Source organism: Doryrhamphus excisus, chromosome 9 (assembly GCF_030265055.1).
Source record: "Doryrhamphus excisus isolate RoL2022-K1 chromosome 9, RoL_Dexc_1.0, whole genome shotgun sequence".
In the NCBI taxonomy this organism is placed as follows: domain Eukaryota; kingdom Metazoa; phylum Chordata; class Actinopteri; order Syngnathiformes; family Syngnathidae; genus Doryrhamphus; species Doryrhamphus excisus.
This window is the reverse complement of record NC_080474.1, coordinates 10,403,880-10,426,448: the sequence shown is the minus strand read 5'-3', so window position 1 is coordinate 10,426,448 and position 22,569 is coordinate 10,403,880. Positions and strand designations below refer to the sequence as shown.

Below are 22,569 nucleotides of genomic sequence, written 5' to 3'. Positions count from 1 at the left end.
TGACGGTGGTGATGTTTTTTTAAATATTTTTTGGTAGAAAAAAAGAAATCTTGAGACATTTGATGCAGTCCCTACAAAAGTCAACACTCAGAAAGTTAATGCAAGACAAGATAAAACACATTAGGCTACTTCTCACATTACACTCACTCATTTGTCATTTTCTTGCTATCTTTTTATCTATTTGTCTTTCCTTGTCCCCACTTCAGTGGAGATATTCCAAATATTACTAACCACACACACTTACACACACGCGCGAAATCCACGTGATCATAACCAGAGAGGAAAGGAGAGCGAAAGGGAAGAGAGAGACAGAGATACGTTGAGCCTCCAAAGTCAGCACTTCACGCAAACGGGAGCGTGCTTCTTCAACCCGTGGATATTCTAACATTATATTACAAACAGCGGGATTCTTGCAACATTTACTTCCACAGTTTCGCAGTCTCTTTTGGATCTCTACATCTTGCCCCGTCCTCTTGACCATCGAGCATCACCCTTCCACGCAATTATTCGGCTAACTTTTCAACGCGGAGACGTCGCCCATTCATCGCCCGGTCGCAGCGCTTGATTGCTGCACAAAGGGCGCTTCCATGGGGCGCGCAGTGTCGTTTGGAAAATGCTCTGCAGTCGGTGTATGAGCGCCCCGCGGAATCAGACGGGATTGGAGTTGTTATTGTTCGTGTGCGTCTCTCGCCGGAGCCAGTGAAGCGTGGCCGCGATGGGTCTCTCAGTGGCGGCACAGGCTCCACGCAACGAGCCCGGGCGACTGAACCACCGGAGCGGGACGACGGGAGGTTGGCTCCGGATCACGTTGCTCTCATTCTTCGCTTCTTTACCTGTGGAACAATTGCGCGCCTTCCCTTCTTCCCTCAGCGACTGTCAGACACCCACTGGCTGGAACTGCTCCGGTGAGGAGTTTGCAGTGCACACACTCTGCCTTCAAAGCTGCACATATTAGAAGTTAAGCATAAACAACATTGATGGACATATGCGCCGTTGTCGGATTAGGACTGTGTGCGTGCGCTTGTGTGTTGGTGCTTTTGAAGGCACATGTTCAGTTAGATAGGGATGGGGATAGACTCAGAGCATGCACACATGCCATTGAGTTATCCCCACACAATATTTTGGATTCATATCAGATTATATATCTTATTTGTTATGGCCAATGCAGTTACTTGTACCTTTTTTTGGAATGCACGCATGCTTCATTTAATGACAACGGCTCATTTGAACTCTGGGATTCTGCAGTATGTTGTTGAGCATTGAGGGAAACAACTTACTCTCCTCAATGGCCAGAGGGATTAAACAGGGGGGACTAGGACTCCCTTTTCTAAATCAAACGATTGTGCAGCCATATATTTCCCCTGTTGCCTGTCCAAGTCCAAGCCCTTAAAATAGCTCCCGGCCAATTACACACGCTTGTGGCCATCACCAGTACAGTATTGATGTTATAGCTCATAAGAGCTGCACGTCAATATGAATGACTTGCAGCTTGAATCTTAGGCGACATCTTTTACACAGAATGGTTCCAGTGTCAGACTGGTGGTAATGTCATCTTAGTGATTGCAAAAGCACATAATGAGGTTTGTGGAGTGATGATTCACATTACAATGGAGTTTAATTTCTGAATGGCTACGTTTACTTTTTAATCATTTGATGAAGAAAGTTGTGTTTTCCTATTGGACTCATTTCTCACATTGTTGTACACCACAGTGATAATTCATGTTTTGCCGATTGTGATCGGTGGTAATGATTTGCTGCTAATGACTGATAATGGTGCATATCCTGCCCAAATGCACACTTGCCACCCTCCTCACTCGCTTTGACACTCGCATGTGCATTTAGACAAAAGCTTTTAGCTGATGCTCCTTGTGGATGCTTAAGTGCATACAGTAGACTGAGAACAGTGAGTGCGGATGCACATACATACACACGCTATCCACCTTCATTGACTAATGAGATGAATTCAAGAATACGGAAAATTGATTGTGCTGCACTGTGAAATGTCATTAGAATTTCCCTGACAACAATCATATAGCACTCTATATAATCTGACTGTGACTATCCTCCCAACGCTATGTGGCATTTTTCAACAATGACAATAGGGCTAGTTGAATATATGTACAGGATACTGTATATGTTAACACCAGTGTCATTTTACAGCCAAATCATGGATAAATATGGGATGTGTTGTCATGAAAACAGTACAACTAAAATCTGCTGCCAGTGCTGAATGAGACTCTTTGAATGACATGAGGGGAGAATGAATGTGATTTGAATGGGATTAAACATTTTTTTTAGTTTGCATCTCTATGCAATATATGCCAAATAAAAATGTTATGACCAGTTGAAAAAATTACATTGTGCACTGTTGGATCTTAGGGAGGTTCTAAGTAGAACTAAGTAGAATGAGATGAAAAAAATTAAATGAAATAGCCCCGTCATCAGCTGATAAGACCAGAGCTAAAAAAAAAAAAAAAAAAAGTGAAACCCATGAAAAACAGAAATACAATTTTCCAAAAAGGAATCGTTGATTATTTGTGCCATTCTTGTTAATCAGCTCAACAATTTGTTTGGGCATGCTCAATGCCAATGTTTCCAGGAGGCAAGTGGGACTGTTGCTCCAGATGGTGAAGATGGCTTCATTGAGGTCATCCACTGTCCGGAACTGATGCACAGTTTTTTAAAGTTATCTTGCCATCCATCCTCAAATGTCCTCAACTGGATTTAGATCAGGGGAACATGAAGACTGGTCCAAAAGAGTGACGTTATTCTCTGTAAGAAGTCCTTTGTCATGGAGACATTGTGACTGTGTCATTGTCCTGCTGGAACAGCCAGTCATAACCAGTCATAATCAGTCATGAGGCACCCCCCCGCAACATTGCCATCCACCGTTTGATGCCCCTACACAACCTGACGTGCCATTCTTCAATTGAAAGAATAAGCACCCCAGATCATGATGCCGATATGGCCAAATCTATTATTATTTTGTAATGTTGAATATAAGAAAAATGTTAGTCATGCATACTTTTGACTTGTTTTGTTGTGCTGATGCTACTTAGACAACAATAGGCAGCAACACTAGATATGAGAAAAACTAAAACACCGTTTATAGTTATTTATGTATGTGGGATATAGTTTCATAGTTTCATCCACAATGTTAGTGACAGCTAGGCATGATATAGTGGATATCGAAGTGCTCAATGAAACATTTAAACCCAACATTAGTCACCACTGACAGGCCTCGCTCTTTTTTGTTATAGCTAATGACATTTTGCCTCAGATGGGAGTTTCCCGTGTGACGCCTCTTCATGTTCGCGATGAGGTTGGTCGTGTTAAGCTTTCAAGTTCAGTGCCACCATGGCAAACTTGTGCATGACAAGTATTGTACTCAGCTCTGAGCATCTTTTTATATAGTACCGGCCCAATAAAAAACATCAATTTTGAATCGGGACACCCCTACTTAAAACCCTTCACTTATAGATTCTGTTTGATGGATATTGGACTGCAGTCGGCACCAGTAACAACCTTCATTGGGGTTGTGTATTGTCCCGTCTTCTAGACGCAGAGCCAATCAGATCCTCCAGCTCAGGGGTGGTGACATTTTTTGGGGGTCATTTTTCTGAGGCCTTGCTGATGCAGTTTAACAATCTGACCACATTCAAAGAGAAAGCTATATTTACCTCTGCCATCATGAGATCATGACAGTGTGAACACCTGACAGAAAATGCCCATAATTTTGCCAAGATTTTGACATTTAACACTCTGCCAATGTAATAAATTGGTTAAAAAATGGACCAATAGGTCCCTCACTTTTCATAAATATGTGTATATTTCATTCCAACATTGTTTTATCATTACAATTTCAAAACACAGAAGAGATATGAGCATTATTACCTAGAATGACCATAGCAGTCAAATTGACTGCGAGATTTTTACAGCTTGTTTCAGATTTTTACAGTTGCCTTTATTAGTCCCACAAGGGGAAATACTAGGTTTACAGATAAAAAACAAAACAAAAAACACAAGAGTGTGCAAAATCAAGGTAATATATAGTTAATACAAATCAAACTATTTACAGCTGTTGTACATGCGTACAGGGGTGTCATATTTCACTATTTGCTACATCTTCGCACTCTTTCTACTGCTCTATTGTATGTCTGTTTTTATGCTCTGTGAAGCTCAAACATAGTTATAATAATCATAACAGATTAGGTTTTATAGCTCTTTTCAAGGCACCCACAGCACTTCACAACATGGTGCAGCCATTATTCATTCACTCCTCAATCACACACTGATGGTGGTAATGTACATCTGTAGTCACAGGTGGCCTGGTGTAGTCTGGCGGAAATGTGGCTGCCAATTTGTGCCTACAGCCTCTCCGACCAACACCAAACATTAATTCGCATTCACACACCAGTGTGTATGGCAGCACAAGAAGCAAGATGAGTGAAGTGACTTGCCCAGGGACACAATGACAGTGATTGGGTGGAAGGCGCAAGGATCAAACTGCCAACCTTCCAGTTTCTGGACAACCTGCTCCACCTCCTGAGCCAAGTTATAGCTTTACTCCAAAGAGAGACAAAAATGACGAATAGAAAGAAAATGACAGTTATGAAGGCTTTAGCCATGCTTCCGAGCCTTGATGAGGAAGAATCAGGTTCAGGGAGTAATGTGTTTGAAAGAAGCTTCTTGTAGCTCTGACGGTGATTGAGAAATCACAAATTCTTGCAATTTTTCAATTGGCTTCCAAATTTTAATCAGGAGTTTATGAGGTACAACAGTTGCAGACTACATTAAGCGTCAGGTGTCCCAAATTTACACTTAACATTTTGTTGCTTTCCAGGGGTTATGCAGACGGGTCCTATTGAGATGAATGTATCAATTAAAGGCACTTCATATGCCAGCACAAAGTCACTAAGCAATAGAAAAGTGAATTTACAGACATTTAGTTTTGAGAATGCTTTAAGCAAGTTTCTTGTTAAAAAGGCCTGCATAAATTCATTTCGGCCACTAGTCTGCTAAAACAAACCGAGTGGCCATACTGAGTTGATATCATTATTCTGCAAACAAGGGGCTTTTGGGGGGAGAAAAACACAAAAAAATCTGCATGTGATGTCGCACATGCTGAATGGTAAATATGCATGGATCCACTGTAATAAGGATTTTTGTTTGTTGAAAAAAACCCGTCTCTTGGCATCAAGTCAGGGCAAAGGGACAAGTGCCTTTTCAAGTATACACTTCCAACTCCAATTACAACTTGATGTCCCTCTCTTTGGATCCACCTCTTGAAATGTTGTCTGGCTGTTTTATAGCAAAATGCTCCAATATGTCCAGAAGCTGGTCATTAATTGTGGTCACTGCATGGTGCTAGAACCTTCACATAAAACAGCTGCCTTCTGAGGCTACAATCAACACTAATGAGTGTGGTGAGCCTGAGTGAATGAAGGAAAACCTGTTGGTTGATTGGTGTTGATGCTCTACGAATGCATAAAGCGGGGTAAAGTCTTTGTTGGCAATGAATCTAAATGTAAAGGCAGATATTTCAACCCGTGTTTTACACAGTTTGGCAGTCTGTTAAGATTAATGTGTTAAATTCCAAATATATATGTGTTTCTTGGAAAAAATATTGTAAAAGGTTGATTTGGTCATCTGAAATTGGTGATTCATGCAAACATCCAATGATACAAACAGGGAAATAATCAGCCTTGTTAACTGTTGACTGTAAGTGACTATCTCACCAGCCAAATCATAAGAGGGCAGATGAAAAGAAGGACCAGCAGGGACACGAGCAGTATACAGCTCTCTTGTGAAATGCACTGTGTTTAAGACTACAGACTACAGACTACTACTGGGAGCGGGATTATATTTGACCATAGCCATATAGGTGTGTTTGACGCGGCTACTTTGTAGGTGTGCCTAATGCTGTGGCCAGTCAATGCGGCAGACAATCGGTTACGGTTACCACTGTTTGTGTACTGCCAGCTGAAAATTCACACATTTTTTATGTTGTAGGTAGCACGTCTGTTTTATGGTGACACAAAAAATAATCCGTCCATCAATTTTCAATGCAGCTTATCCTCACTAGGGTTGCAGGTATGCTCGAGCCAATCCCAGCTGTCCTTGGGTTAGAGGTGGGGTACACCCTGGACTGGTCGCCAGCCAATCACAGGGCACCTCTAGACAAACAACCATTCACACTCAGATTCATACCTATGGACAATTTGGAGCACACACAGGGAGAACATGCAAACGCCACACAAATGGCCATGTTTCCCATGATAATAGAAAGTCTGAAGGCTGGACTTTCATCTTAGCGGTGGCACTGATACCTTGATATCAATGGCTAGACAGAACAGATCAGATGCAAAAGTGAAGAGGAAAAGTAATCTCCCTGACAGTGTTGGACACCTTGAGTCATACCACGGCTTTGAATGTTAAGTCCAACTTTAAGCCTTTCAAACTCATGGATCTGAGCTTCAGGGCAAGATAAAAGGTATGTAGTAAGGTGGGCGATATGGACATTATTATATATCATGATATTTTTGGGATGTATCATGATATGATGATATAAAATGAAATACATTTTTAAATTAGTGTTGTGTAAAAAGCTACAAACCTGAAGCCATATAATGAAATCCATTTGTCTCAAATTGTAAACCACATTTATTTATTGGTAACAAACTAACCAACTTTTCTAATGAGATGTAAGCCTCTGCACACATTGCTATTAAAGTTTCAACAAACTGTAATGCCTGTGCTTGTCATTAAGGAAGATGTAGTCACCCATGCAATTCCAACGGTATATGGAAGATATTTTCTTATGATACTCTTGTTTTCTTTACGCAGACATGGGGCAAACGGCGCTCTTATTTTGAAGGACGGCCACAGAAGTCTGTCCTGTTTGTGTTGAGAATGCGACATTTAAAAATAAACGTCCTTCTCATATTTTGCCACTCTGAATCTGCACTTGGTCATCAGGCACGTTTATCTCCATTTCAACGTGTTCAGGTTGGGAGGGGATCGTTGTGTTTATAATGATTTTGTGCCATGACTGAGTACTTGCAGAGTACTTCCAAACACAAATGTTCCTTCTACTCACATTGACAGTGTTTTATTCATCTTATATATTCGCCACAGTGCACAGTCATCAACCTGGCTTGTTAACAGTTAACATTTATACTGGTATAAGTCATTTTCTTATCATTGGAAGACTCTACACCAGTATACCGGTACATATCGGTAAACAAAATACCATTAATTGTACTAGTCATTAAAGTGAACAAATAACTGAAGAAACAAGGCTGGTCTAAAAAAAATTTCCATGACTGTATGTGAATAATGGTCTCACCTTGGCCACCCCAATGAAAAATTTCTGGCTCCGTCACTGCTGCTGCACCAAGAGTGCTAGGACTACATGAAAATTATGAAACTTAATTTTCTTCCATGGACTTCCTGATGGTCAAAAAAAAAAATAATGGCTACTCTGTTGAGTCACAGTCAAAGCCTAATGGCAAGTGTTTGTCAGATGTTGTACAATGTTGATTATAGTCACCTTGACAAGCTAATTGCTGATGCTCTATCCGCTGCTTCACAAACACAAAGTTTTTAAATGTTCATTCATTCGTCGTTAGTTTTTTCAGCTTATGTGTTAATTTTACAGGACTTTATTGAGATTGTCGCAGTTCCATGTCTGATTTGGTGGGAGCTTTGGTTTTTTTTTCCTTTTTTGGGGTGCCCCACTTTTGCCACCAAGGGCTGCATATTTAAAAATGATGTAAAAAAAAGGATGTTGAAGGCAAAAAAAAAGTTTGCATTGCGTCAAAAATTACAGCATTGAAATCCTGTTTAGGACCTTCTAAACACATTTTTTTGCTACATATGAAAACCTGTTGCAAAGTTATTGGGATAAAGTGCATTGAAGTGGTAAGGTCAAGAAAGGATACCTTGCCATGGTGATTGTTCAGCCTTCATGATTAATTTACTTTACTTAATTATTCAGCAGCACAGTGCTGAAAAAGGGCTTGCACAATTCCAGGTAGGAAGGGCAAGATGCATTTGGCTGACAAGTGCTCTTTTTTAGGCAAGTAAGTGCTTCGCTTGTCATCTTAATCGTTAGCATATAAACATTACCTTTTTAATATTTGATGTTTGTCGGCTTGTTTTCTTCAATTATTTAGTTTACTGTAACATCCTTCTGGAACGACAAGGCAGGAGGAGAAGTGTAAATGTCCTGGCCTATGCCACTGGGCGACACTAAGGCATTTTTAGGGATTTGTATCAAAACTGGTTCCTTATTTTGGTGCTAAATTAACGCTGAATCAGCCAACAAAAGTGCTTGACTTTCTGTATGTATTGTCAACAAGTAAGTGACCTCAAAACTATCACTTTAAAGGGGACATATTATGCTTTTTCCACTTTTCTGACCTATAAAAGTCTTTAGAATGTTGTTTTCTATAATATAATATAATATAATAATAATAATAATATAGATAATGAGGTTTTCGCAATTGGAAGTGAGCCCTGAAAGAAGGTTGGTCTAGTCTCAGTGGAGTGGATAGTGAGGTCAAAATTTCACTACGGCAACTCAACAACTGCTTGTTTGCTGTCAGCAATTTTTTTACCTGAGCACTGGAGCACAAGTCTTGTGCTGGAAGACACAGCCATCCTAATGAGAGCAGATAACGGAAGTGCCGTCACTGTTTCTGTGCTGCTGTTGTTGATGTAAGTAGCACAAGCTCCCCGGGCTATGTGATCGATGTGTCAAGAAAAGAAGTAATATTTTAAATCATGAAAATACAGCAAAATACTGTAATCCTCTATTACATGTTATCATTAATGTAGTTGTGAATACATGCTCTAAGCTAGCTCACACTAACTTGTTTTCCCTCGTTAGAATACACAGAATAGGGAAATAAATGTGTTCTTCTTTCACATAAGGATTGTAGATGATGAGCAAAATTCCAAAAAGGTGCAGTATTCCTGTAATGCTTAGACGTGTGTCTAAGCATTGTGTGAATTAAAAAGCATTTTAAGGCCATTGGAATGGATTGTAGTGGTTCACATAGCTTCTGGACTGCTGGTGTGGGATCAATTAATACATAGTCTGTCCCGCAGACAGACATTATTGGCAATGACCCGGCATGCAAGATACCCTGTTCCTGCTGAGTGTCTCTCACTACAAGCACAAATAAAGCAAATTATATTTTTTTGTGAGAGCATGGAGAATTACAGCATTGGAAGATTATATTTCTGTTTTCTTCCAAAGGGACCATTGACAGTACTAGCAGATGCAAAGCTTCAGACGGCAACTAGCTGCACTCATGTAGCTTATCATGTGGTTATCTCTGTCTTTGTATCCTTCTGTGTCTTCTGACATTCTGATGACACGCAGCCACACGACTCAGCTACACTCCTCTTTATCTTAAACCTATTCTGGAATTGCCTTTCCTTCCACTGCCCCCAACAACTTTAACTCCAGCTAACTTGGCAGCCACACGATAAAGGCAAACTTGCAGCATGCTGTCCAGACCACTGCATATGTCTGACTACAAACAAATCTTACCTCAAACCTACGGCCACAAAATCCCGCTCCTCCACAGCCAGGTTCCACTTTTCCCGAAATGCACGTTCTCTATTTCCCCAATTATCTCCTGGTCTGAGAGACAGTCTCAGACCAGGACCGGTGTAGTAAATTATGAAAATGTCAAATAATAAAATGTCAAATTGACCACTAGTGTGCTCTGTGCTCTGTCTAGAAGTAACCTCTTTCTTTGAGAAACTTCAGACTGTACAGTCTCCACGTCCGGATCCATTCGGGATCCAACATAGGTCCCCTTTAAAACCTGCCACTCCTGACAATTGACAACAGCTGATACAATTAGGTACAAACATTATTTTCTCTTCGCTGCCCCATTGGCTCAACCCCTCCATAATGTATTGTCTTTCGAGCCAACCATGTCCCCTTACTCGAGTGCTTGAGACAGACTCCTGTAGATTTCAGTCCTGATTCTATCTCAGATGGCACCCCACATACATTGGTGCCTTGGTTAACGTTTTAATATGTTGTTGCAGAAGGTCTGACTCAAACGAAAGCAGACCAAAGCAAATTTTCACGTTGAATATAATCCCATAAATTAGTTCCAGACACCCACAAATGTTAACTGAAAACACATTTTGTAGACTATAATTATGGTTTTACATGCAGAAAATGATGCAAAAATAACCACAGTTAAAGCTTGTCCTTGTAAATGTTGTGGGGCACGGCTGGATTCCGTCATCAAAATGCATTATCACCATAGGGCAATAGAAGGCAAAATGATATAACTTTTAATGCATTGATATGGACAGAATTCCTACCCTGCTGAAAAAAAGCAAACACCAGTGTTATGTTTTAGTGGTTGATTAATTGGATAATGGATTAATGATTAATCAATTGGTTAATTGTTGCAGCTCTAATGATACACATTGATTTACTGAGTCTGGAAAAAGCCTGGCTGGAGTACTAAACATGCTTTGTTGTGCAGTTTGTAAATAACAGTTAAAAGTACCCACATAGAATACTTCATTGTTGTAGCTGTCTTTTATGCATTTTGGTTTTGGTTATGACTGTCGTTCTCTTTGACTGTTGTTTGCTGCACCTGAAGTTCACAAAGTGCAGACCATGTAGCGTTTACGATACCAGATGTAACTACGCTCCATTCGCTTCAGACAGATTATGAATGCTAGTGAGGTGAGAAAACAGCCACACCCCCAAAAAACAAACTAAAAAAAACATATTTTTCGACTTTACTTTAAAAAATTCCAATTCCATTTCAAAACCAATTTTTTTACATGAATCTAGACAATTTTAAATGCAGTGCTGTAATGTATTTTGTGTTATTTATGTCTCCACTCTGCAGTGAAATCTTGGCTTTGTAAATATGTTAATGATTCACATTTGATCTTGGATTGGCTGAGCAATGTGTGCAGGCTATGTGTAATTATATAAGCGAGGGCTGTGCGGCATGAGCTCTGCATGCTGTGTGCACATCAAACCCTCGACAGAGATAATAATTAAACTCAGAAAACACCTGAAGGCATTAGAAAATAAAATGAAATGTTCCTTCTCCACAATTTTTGGGTTTATTACTACTGGACCATTGCATGATGTAACACAGTGATGCATTATAAAGCAATAATATACACATTTCAAAACAATACTGTGCCATATATTTAGTGTTGGTTTTTTTTTTGCTGGTGTGTAGACAATCTCGCCATCTGCTGTGTCTAGACAGTCAATGGTTTGGTGTGGAAAGGGCAGTCTAAGAATATCTGTATTAATTTTTTGTCTGCAGAGAAGTAGGGCAATCACGTCAGACATGATAAATGCTAATTCTATTCACTCATAATCATTTGTGTGAGAAATCAGAAAGCTGAATGCATGTTTCTGTTATTGTTGTGCAGCCAACTTTAATAGAGCAATAAAAGAAAAGAGGAATATACACCAGAGAGTTATTGATGTTAGGTAATTTTGTTAAGGCATTCACCTCAGACACACAATTTTTTATACACTCATCACTGCGTTTCTCTCATCACCATGGTATAGAAGTTGGCAAGTTTACCTCACAGCCAGGACTTTTTGATATTGAATCTTGGCTCAGACCTCTTTCTGTGAAGTTTGCATGTGCTCACAGTTCTTGTGTGGGTTTCGTCCATTGAGCAGCTGACTTGAATGACATCCGTGCAGGCAGCATGTATTCTGTTTTTGCTATGGACGCTGTGAATATGGGTTTGAATTGTTGCCTTTCCCCATATGCGTCTTGTGGTTTCCTGGCAATACAGACTGCGACTAGACATCTAAAATCAGCTCCTAAATTAGTTGACAATCGCAAAGATAGAAATTTTATATATATGTTTTTTTAATGACAATTACAGCTGAAGCAATAAATTAATCAATGGAATCAATTAATTGATAACTGCATTTGATTAATCATTTTTAATAATGTTAATATCCTCCGATTTTAGCACTTCAAATGTGAATATTTTTTAATTTCCTTAGTCATCCTTGAAAGCAGACCTATAATCTTTGTGCTTTAGGCAAAACAAGATATTCACACAAAACAGCTTTTTGGAAAACATTTGACATTTGAGTCTCTTTTCTGATATACTGTGGACTAAACCATTAACTGTTTGTGTTTCGCTCACCGTCTCGGGCAGGGGAGCCATAATTTATAATAAAAAATATTTGTGTCCGTTCTTCCTGCTTGAAATTTCAACTTTCTGAGCATCACTGAGGTTGTCAATGTATCCTAACTGCTTATTGGAGGAGCCAAGAAAAGGGAAGGGGAGACGTTTCTACATAACTAGCCCCTGCAAGTGAATGGATAACTGTTGTTACAGATGTAGGCATCATAGCGCTGAGTTAGTTTATCCGTTTTCTGAGTAATGAGGAAGAAAGTTGCATTTCCGTGTGTCGCTTGAGATGTCTGTTACCCGCTTCATCTTTGCCATGGAGGAACAATAGCGAATACACAATGACGTTTTTGATGTGGGGAATACATGTGATGGACACACATCGATCTAATGGGCACCGTTGGTTACATGATTAATCGAAACAAGAAAATAATCGCTAGTTGCAATCGCAAAAACCTAGACAATGGAACAGATGTTTTTTCCATGTTCAACCATAAAAGCAATTTTTGATTATTTTGAATAATTTTGAGATTTTTTTCAGAAGTTCCACTGTAGTTTTTCTGATTGTTAAAGCATGTGGTATTTGTCAGCCAGTTGAATAGCCAACCAGTTGTATCGTCGTCATTGTAACAATAGCCTTTAGTGAAGATAATTTGTCTGCTACAGTAGTTGTCCGAGTGTACTTTCTGGTGGCTTTTCAGCTGTCTTTTGATGGGCCTCTTTCGGCTAAGGGCTTTGAGCTTTGTCTCATCCAGACTCTCCAAGCACCTCTTATGTCTGTGCTCTTGACTCAGCAACTGTATATTTGTTCAGAGAGCTTGCACTTTATGGTCATTTATGGCCCTGGTAAATTGCAGGTTCATTTCACCATCACTTTACACACTGTTATGAATGTTTGGTTGTCGTGAGCAGAGGGACTTTTTTGAAGTGGTGTGTTCACTGGGAAGGGTAACAGGACTCTCATATACATATATTGTCCAAAGACATCAAGATGATAATTCACACCATTTTCCACTTATAGAGTTTGGGACCGATCATAGACAAGTCGGATTATGATTACATGCATTTGTTCATTCATTCATTCATTTTCTACCGCTTATCCTCACTAGGGTCGTGGGGGTGCTGGAGCCTATCCCGGCTGTCTTTGGGCGGGGTACACCCTGGACTGGTCACCAGCCTACATGCATTTGTATAATGTGTAATTAATCTTTAAATATAAATGCATGTCCGAGCATACATATTCAGATCATTTCAGTCATTTCTCTATTGTGTTACATAATTTGATATTTATCTTTGCTTTAGTGCAACCATATGAATATATGTGGATTCATTAAAATCAGCACAGCAAGATATCTTTAAAAAAACATCTCAGCACAAACAAATATAATTTTAATATTTTCTACAAGCATAATACAACATCTCCAGAAACTAGATGGATCAAGTTATTGTGAAGCGAATATTAATCAAACAAAATAAGCACATAGAATATGGATAATAGTTTGGATTTGATGTTTAAAAGCAAAAATGATGAAACTGGAAATGTGTTTTTTGAAGATTTTTCAAACCTCTCCACAATTCATTAATGAGATTCTCTAAATGAACAGGAAATCATGCCTTCTATCCATTATAGCGATATTGCCTGCTTTAACAACAGACTGCAGAGACAGGAAAGCTCTCTGAGAGCAATCAGTCCAGGTAGACCGGTAGCCTCAAGCTCCGTCTGCAGTCTCAGATTCTTGTTGCTCTTTGATTTGATTCAGGATGCTTTGATGGAGTCTTTGGAGAGCTCCCATGCTTCCTGAATCACATCATTCCCCATCTTACTATCATGGGAGTATGATCACAGTATGTTTTTTCTCCACACTTATCAAAGTATTAATCAGAAAAATAGGACAGTATATTTTGAATGCATAAATTCACATCTCTATATTGTTTATTTTCATTCATATTCTGTAGTACCCACATTCACATTTTTGAATGACATGCAATCTTTGGCAATTGTTTGTTATATTGTTGTAATTGTATTTTTATGGTCTCTGCATACAGTCTTGCAGTGTTTTATTCTGTTCAATCATTCAGTCATTCATTTTGTATTGCTGATCCTGCTCATGGTTACCGATGACTTTTGCCATGTAGCTGGTAGGAGTGCAACTCACACAGATATTTTTATAGTCTTTACCTATTTAAGTAACTAAGCAACTTGTCATTAAGAAAAAAATGCTGTTATTTAGCTCAGTATTTTAAGCTATTTCTATCCTGTGCTAATAATATACATCGGAACCTTGGTTAGGAAAAGGCTTTCACCGTTTGGGTTAGGAGTGAGCTGGGAGGCCCAGCTGGAGGAGTTCAAGTATCTCGGGGTCTTGTTCACGAGTGAGTGAAGGTTGGAGTGTGAGGTCAACAGGCAGATCGGCACAGTGTCTCTGCATGTGGCTGACTTTACTTTATTTGACCGTTTTGGTGAAGGGAGAGCTGAGCCAGAATGCAAACTCAATTTATCGATCGGTTGATCTATGATCCCACCCTAACCTATTGTTATGAGCTTTGCATTGTGACTGAAAGGACAAGATTGCATCCAAGTTTCATATTTAGGGTAGCTAGAAAAAAAAAGTTGCTAATGTCTGTCATTGTCATTTATTCTCCAGGTTTTGATGACCGAGACACGGACCTGTTTTTGTGTGACACCAACACATGCAAGTTTGACGGCGAGTGCCTAAGAATTGGGAACATGGTTACTTGCATTTGTGACTTCAAGGTAAGCTCAAGAACAAGTTATTTTTTGGCTCTGCAATATTTTTTTCACACCTTTTCTGTTAAACCCAGTGTGCACAATTTATAATGAGTTGTGTCTCCTGAGAGAACAGTGTTGATCTATATCGGTGTTAATATGATCTTTCTACAGAACCAACTGTTCTAAACAAAACACATTTTATGAGGGTGAATTATATTAAAAGAGGAAAAACCACTGTTCCCAAATAGTAGGATAATAATAGGATAATATGAAGGTTTAGGGAATTGGTGAGCCATTGGAGTTTGTTACCTTTACATTTCCCATAAAATTAAATTAAAACTAGCTTACAGTACCTTTTTTAAATGGCCAAACAGGTTTGTTGCTTGCATATAGTGAGAATATATGCGAAATGAGATTGAGACAACTCACCTGGCGCTAGGGTTTTTGCTGCCGATCCAGATCATCCATGAGTGAAATCGGCCAATTCAGTGTAAATGTTGAAATGTACGACTGCTATATTAGGGGTCACCAAGGTGTTTTCTTGTGAGAGCTACTTTTACTAATTGTAAATGGCCAAGAGCTACAGATTTTTAATTATTTTTTTCATATGTGATTTCAAGCCAAACAAAGCCAATAACTCATGTTTTGCACTTCACAATGCATTTATTTCTAGTCTTCTCACATTATTGACTGAAAACCTGAATGAAAAACAGGTTTGCCCGCCTCTGCTTTGCCCCTCCAGCCGCATCCGCTGCCTTCTGAAGCGCAGATGCAGCCGCCCCCCTCTTTTGTGCCCTCAGCATCCCGGCGAGGATACAAAATACCAGCACTCGTCCGTCAGCTCAGCACCACAACTGAAACCACAACACATGTTTCTACCGTGTACAGCTCTTTTGTCACGGTCCACGCTGAGCACACCCACTGACGTGCACCCACCACGTGGTACTCAGAAGTGGTTGCAGAGAGTACACCCGTCACACGTTATCCGTAGCCCAACGCAGCCCTGCACCAGCATTGGAGGGTGCCATTTTAAAGCGCCAACCCGGTGAGACATTTTTTGTGGCACTTATATCACTCTCACAAAGACAGGAAGACCCGCACACGGAAGACATGCTTGTTGTGGATGCGCCAATGGGGGCGGAGCTTATCAGCGGAGGGGATCGGCGTTATAAAGCAAGTATTGGTCCGATATCAATACCGTGCTTTTTCACTGATATCGGCCGATACCAATCGGTGGTCGATAGATAGATGTTGTAAACAATGAATGACGATCAAAAGTTCAAGTTGACAGGGCATAATGTTAAAAAGCGTATGTAAAAAGTCCAACAGGTTTTCTATGCTCTAACCACGAAAATATTCCATTTATATTGCAGATATGTATTTATCATTGTCGAGTCTGGAACCCCTTTAAATGAGGACTGACTGCATCAATATTTTCATATTTCTTGCTTGTTTTTGTTGCTTTGTGCTGATATTTGTGGTAGTGACTGAGAACTTTAAGCTATGCATGCAAAAATGTAACATTTTTTATAAGCCTGCCTGCTTCTGTGTACTTTTAACATCTCATCCTGTTCATATGATGACCAGTGAAGCCAATTCCCATCCCTTGGGATTGCACTTTCTAGTAATGAATGACTTGCTGGACAAAGATCAGCTAGTTCCGCTTGCTGGGTGGTGATACTATCCACTCCGAATGCAGTATTTCGGTGTGTTATTCATTTTCTTGAAAGAAAACACTTGAACTTCTCAGTGAACTGGATCATGAAACATTGCCCCGATTGGAGAGAATTTAGTCAAGGTGATGGTGTAAAGTGAGCTCAGTTCCTAGCTCCTGCCGCACACCACAGTACCCTTGTTACAGTTATAAATATCTCTGACATTGATGAGACCAAATATAATAAATCTATGGAACTACGCTATTCTTGATAATGGCACGTACTTAACTTTACGACCAGCCCTATAATAAACAAGGAGAAAAGCAGTCTGCTGACTATTGATTATGGCACAATGTTTGCAAAGCCTTGGCGATCGATATGCTATGCATGGCAGTAGACAACTGACGACAGAGCTCTGTAGATGTGATACATTCTCTCATCTGTGTTTTGTTTTTTTTTAATCGGTACATCAACATGACCAGGCATTCTAACACGACTTGGTCAAGCAGCTTTTATCATGCTTCTCCAAGACTGGCATTAACACAGCGGTCTAGATAAATGTCATGATAGCTCCATTCCTCTTCTGAAGGTCTTCCACAAATATTGCTCTCAGGTGGTCTCAGGTGTTCAACCTATCAAGGGTCTTGGGTTAATTTAGCTATGCATCTTCTCTTTGTCGTGCTGGAAAACACCAGTCACATTTTTTATTCATCATATTTCTAACATGATAGTTCATTCAGGATTCTATTTCATCCACCGTGATTTGTTTGTATTCTCAAGGAATCTATGAATGAGTGTGCATACTTTCTTGCACATGAAAAATCCACAGGAAGAGCCCTGCAAGGGACTCTGTGAAGAGAAAGTCAGTTTGATGTGGTGGAATCAATGGACACTATTCATTGCGAAGATGCATTAGATTCACCTCACACTAACTCTTGAAAGAGCCAAGGCTTTTCTCTTGCTAAGCAAAACTGACACGAAGACCATATTCACATAGATTTACAAATAATTGTCTGTTGTCTTATTTGGTGTAACCACAGTGTTTCTTTTTAATCCATCTAAAAATAGTATCTGGTATTTTTTTTTGTTTGTGTTTCCGGTTTGGTTTTGTGAATGTCGGATCACAGTGCTGACTCCCATAGGGGTCATTCGTTCTAAAAATATGTGTGCTCATGGACCAGTGGAGTGTTTAAATTATAAGTGTGCACTGTTGGGTAAATGGGACGTTTTATTGCTTTCTTCAATCAGGCCTTGCATCTGCTGCGAGTTACACATACGTATGTTTAGGGTCGTTCTAATCGTTTGTCATATCTATGCATATCTTAACCTTACATAATCCTATTGTGGTTATTTTTCACCTTGTGGAATTAACATATCATTCTGTAATTAGAGGACATTGTTCAATGATTGGTTGGTCTCAAATTACAATGCTGTGCTGAAGTGCTTCTCCATGTTCGCTTACGCACCCTTTTAAATGTCTGCAGCTAAACAAACATTATAAACATATTTTAGGTCATAAGAAGTTGCTCTATTTACTGCTAATAACTCATAAAAAAATACCCACTCTGGCATAAAACCACACCTCCCCTATACATTTTATATTGGAGACAATTAACGGTTCAAAACCAGAGGAAAGCAGACCGTCACTTTTAATGAACCAAATCTCGACAACATCAGTCCATCCATTTCCTGGATGGCGCACATCTTGTCGTGTTATTAATATGCTACGTGAGTCCAACTGTGTTCATGATGTGGCAGCAAGATCAAGCACCACCATCTTCCTGTTTTGCCATGAGTTCTTTTTTTAGTTCAATAGTTTTGATTTTCTCACCTCAATAACTCCAAGGTTGCAAGTGCTAGCATTTTGGCAAACGCAATGGGGATCACTATTAAATTCAATAAATAAGTCTTGGCAAAACAGAAAGGTGGTTGTGAGTTGATCTTGCTGCCACAGTGTGTCCTCACTTAATGTAAAATTAACCTTATATTTTCATTTATCCCTTTCATTGGCCATTTACAGATGCATTTATAATTGCTGTGTACATGCAAAAGTAAAATTGAACATTGAGAGTCAACCGCTAACATCATCTAATGTACCGGACGTCTGGTTCCAGTTGACATTATGTAATGGTAAAGGTAATGGTTTAATTTTATTGAACATAGCCTACATTGTGTATAGTGTAATATGTTATGTATTATGTATATGTTATTTTTAGGATGATATACAGTATACCATATGCAATTTGACTGCACACAGACCAGCTCTTGAGCGAGTCTAACTGGTGAATGAAGCAGGCAATTGAATTGATTGAATTGAATTGAAATTAAATGGTGTATAATAAATGTTTTGGAAAAGGTGTAAAAAAAATCCAACAATGGATTAATAAACAGAAAACCACAGCTTTTACTTAAGTTGGGAAACAAAATAATAACAGTATTGTGGATGAAGCAAAATAATATTGGCTTTGGATGCAAAACGAAGCTGTGCAAAAAAAAAAAAAACAAACAAAAAGGCCAGAAAACATGCATCAATATTTAATATTGTGAAAAAGTTCACTGGTACAAAAGTTTTGAATAATTCAAAACGATTCCGCTCAATATGGCAATAAAGACCAGGATTCATTCATATTTCTGATCATTGATTCAGTAGCTTATCAACTAGATTACATAGCATCCATTATACACAGAGCATGTTCTACTAATTAGTTAGCATTGAGTGAAGCAACCATAAAAGATACAGTATAAAAAAAAACAATAGCCAAAATCAATTTAACACATCAAAAACTCAAGCCAATGACGAGTAAATGAGTAAAATACATTTCTGCAATGGAGTTCATGGCGCGATCAGCGTAAAACAAACAACTAACTTTTCCACCCAACCTACACAACATAGCGGCTTAAAATACGATAGGTGGCAATTGTGAAAGGTGTGTGCATCTTACCGCACAGTTTTTATCCTCAGCCGTCAGCCACAGCAACAGCCGGTGGTTGCTTTCACGCTGGGATTCCATTGGCATGGTGTTTAGCCACATTTTCTGTTTGTTTTTTAACTTTTTGTTTTCCTTCTCTTTCATTGCCTTGTTGCGTTCTCTAGCCTCTTCAATCTCAACCTGCTTCCTTCTTCGTTCTCTGCATGGGTGACAAATGCACGTTGGTGATGTAAACAATTCCTTGAAGCAGAAAAAAAAAAAACATAAATATTTTTTTTAATTGAGGGTTCTGGAATCATTCGAATAATCGTTGCAGCCCTAATGTTCAGCCATACTTGCATACTTGCAAGCCATGCTTGATGCCACTTTAGTGCTACTGTGCAAGTGTACCTAATGTTCTGGCCAGTCAATGCAGGTTACCGTTGCCACTGTCTATGTGTACTGCTAACTGAAAATTAACAAAAATCTTATATTCTAGGTAGCACGCCAGTTTTACGATGACATGGAATAAAATAATTGACACAGTTTATTGAGTGGTCTCAAGGCCTTATGGGTGAAAGTTGCATGTTTTCAGATGTTGGAAAACTCATACAATTCAGAACAAGTTGTGGTAGGTCTATAATAAACTGACTGCAGATGTACGGTGCTGCAATCATAACTGGTCTTCTTCCATGGATATGCTCAAATATTTGAACATCAAACTGGCACCGTCCCCTAACTTGGGTTTCAGACATCCATGCAGAGCTTGGGCTTGTTGGCAGATTAGTGAATTTAATTTATGTAAACCCTCTCGACTTTGCAGTCAGGGGAAGTTGAATTGGAGCTTATTTAACATCACTTCACATGTCCTCCCTGACATCCTAATACACATTCAGCATTTTAATCTACATTCAATGAGCCGGCTTTTTATTTACTGATTAATATGCAGCAATTTGCGGATATGTTTCAGGCACATTTAGTCCACAGCATGCCCCATATGTTTACTGTAGCTGTGGCTACCATTCACTCTGATGTCTGACCTCGAATTGTTCTCTCCAAGCTGTCTAATGTCCCGTTGTGATAACTGGACGACCAGAGCTCTCAGTACTTCAAAGAAGGATGTGCGCCCATGTTGGTTCACATGATGTTGATGGATGGGAATGGGAGGACAGCACGTCCTTCATATTTGACTGAGCAAGGCTCTAAAACTTTCCGTGTGTATAATGCAGAAAAGCTTGTAATCATTTCAGGGTTCATGTGCGCATTTGTGCAGCTATTTTCTGCTTCCCGTAAACATTCTGTCTCCAAGCCTCAAATAAAAATAAAAATCAACACAATTCCTGTGGGTTTATAGCACCTAATTTGAAATAATAAAACACCACCTATCAAACAGTTTCACACAGTCCTAACAGATTCTGATGAAGACCCCATTCCATATATTTGCATTCATTTATCATCCTTTTATCTGGACTGAATGTTTGCTTAGCGGAGAATTTATTACCTGAGCCTGGGTCCGTAAAATTGAGGACACTTAAAACACATTGACTCACCTGATTTGATCGGGCTGATTTTGAGTCTGATTCCCTCTTTCCAACCAGTGTCGGCAACGGCACTATTATCTGATGTGAGGAAGATTGTCTTTTCCGATTTATCTTGTGGTGTGGGGTGTGTTATCATGTGATCTGAGGTGTTATTTTTTTTTTCTTTGTAGATCTGTTCGAAAAAAGTTAAACATGTTTGATATTGACGATTGAAAATCCTGACCAAGGATGGCTGAGCCTTGGAATGGAATGTAACAATAGCCAATATAATTTCAGAAATGAGTTGTGGCAAATACACACATTTAACATTTATTTTACTTAGCATGGAAGCCTTGCAAAAAAAAAAAATCCACCTCACTCGAGGTAACAGAAAACAGCTTAGCATCTATAATTTTATGTTCTGGTAGTCTGGGTACCCTGTGGCTCATTGCTGCCTTCCACGGATCAGGCTAGGTCAGGGGCGAGCCGCATGCAACTCTTCATCCTCCTTGTTGGGGCTCCCTTCGCTCAGCGTGGTGATTTTTTAAACACCAAAGTAGGGAAAATGGGCATTTTTTAAATAAATCTGAAATATCAGACTCCAGTCTGTTATAAATATCCAGTCCTCGGATGCATCTCAACTGCATTCTCACCATTCTCACTGCTGATTAGATGAGCATGGTAGAGGGAGCCAGTGTATGCAGTGAGTCTGAAGCAAATTACTGCACAGTCAAATAAAACAACTTAATTAACGGCAACATAGCAATGTTTTATGGAGCCTGTGACACGCTAATGCCAAGGTGGTGACTCCAGGAGAGGCAGATGTGCAGCTGCAGCTGGTTGTACACTCACCACTTGGAAGAATACGTATGTGCTTTCACTTTCACTTGACTCTTTTGATGTTAAAATTTGCAGATCCCTGGTCTAGGTTCTACGTCAGGTCTCACAAAACTGTGGTGAGAACAGCCATGTTGTTTGGCCTAGAGACAGTGCTACTGAGGAAAAGACAGGAAGCAGAACTAGAGGTAGCAGAGATGCTGAGGTTCTCACTGGGAGTGACCAGGATGGATAGGATTAGGAACAAGTACATCAGAGGGACATTACATGTTAGAGGCCTTGGAGATAAAGTCAGAGGGGCCAGGCTGAGATGGTAATACATTATTTTAGCTGTTTGAAAATTTACTAGAGCGGCGAGTTTTAATTGATTGATTGATTTTAGAAATAAGGGATTTGTGTTTTCTCCTTATGAAGCATTAGACACAATCCTTTTTGCAGTACATTTTGGGAGTGGATAATACTTTTATAGTTGTTACCCCATATCTCCACACAATAAGTTCGATATGTAAACCTTCACCCTTTAAATATTTACTCGCTTTATTTGTACTTGCTCATACATGTCCAACAGTCAGTCATGTGTCAAGTTTAAAAAGTCCCAAAAAGTTAATCAGCAGTTGTTATATTAAAATGAGTTCTATACACACGAAGCACTGACAGACAATTGTCATGTGGATGTGAAGAATGGTTGTCAGCACAGCAAGTATGTTCTCATCAATGGGCTCCTTCTCACAGTTTGCTGACTTCTC

General features: G+C 39.5%; 1 protein-coding gene across 1 annotated transcript in view; it reads left to right on the top strand.

The window, feature by feature from the left end:
* The first annotated feature begins 257 nt into the window (after nucleotides 1-257).
* tmeff2a (transmembrane protein with EGF-like and two follistatin-like domains 2a) overlaps nucleotides 258-22,569 on the top strand; it is a 122,187-nt gene continuing 99,875 nt past the window's right edge. Inside the window, exons 1-2 of the mRNA XM_058082861.1 lie at nucleotides 258-905; nucleotides 14,817-14,926. Of these exons, the coding sequence (XP_057938844.1) occupies nucleotides 716-905; nucleotides 14,817-14,926 (300 nt within the window). The 5' untranslated portion in view covers nucleotides 258-715. The remainder of the gene's footprint in view (nucleotides 906-14,816; nucleotides 14,927-22,569) is intronic.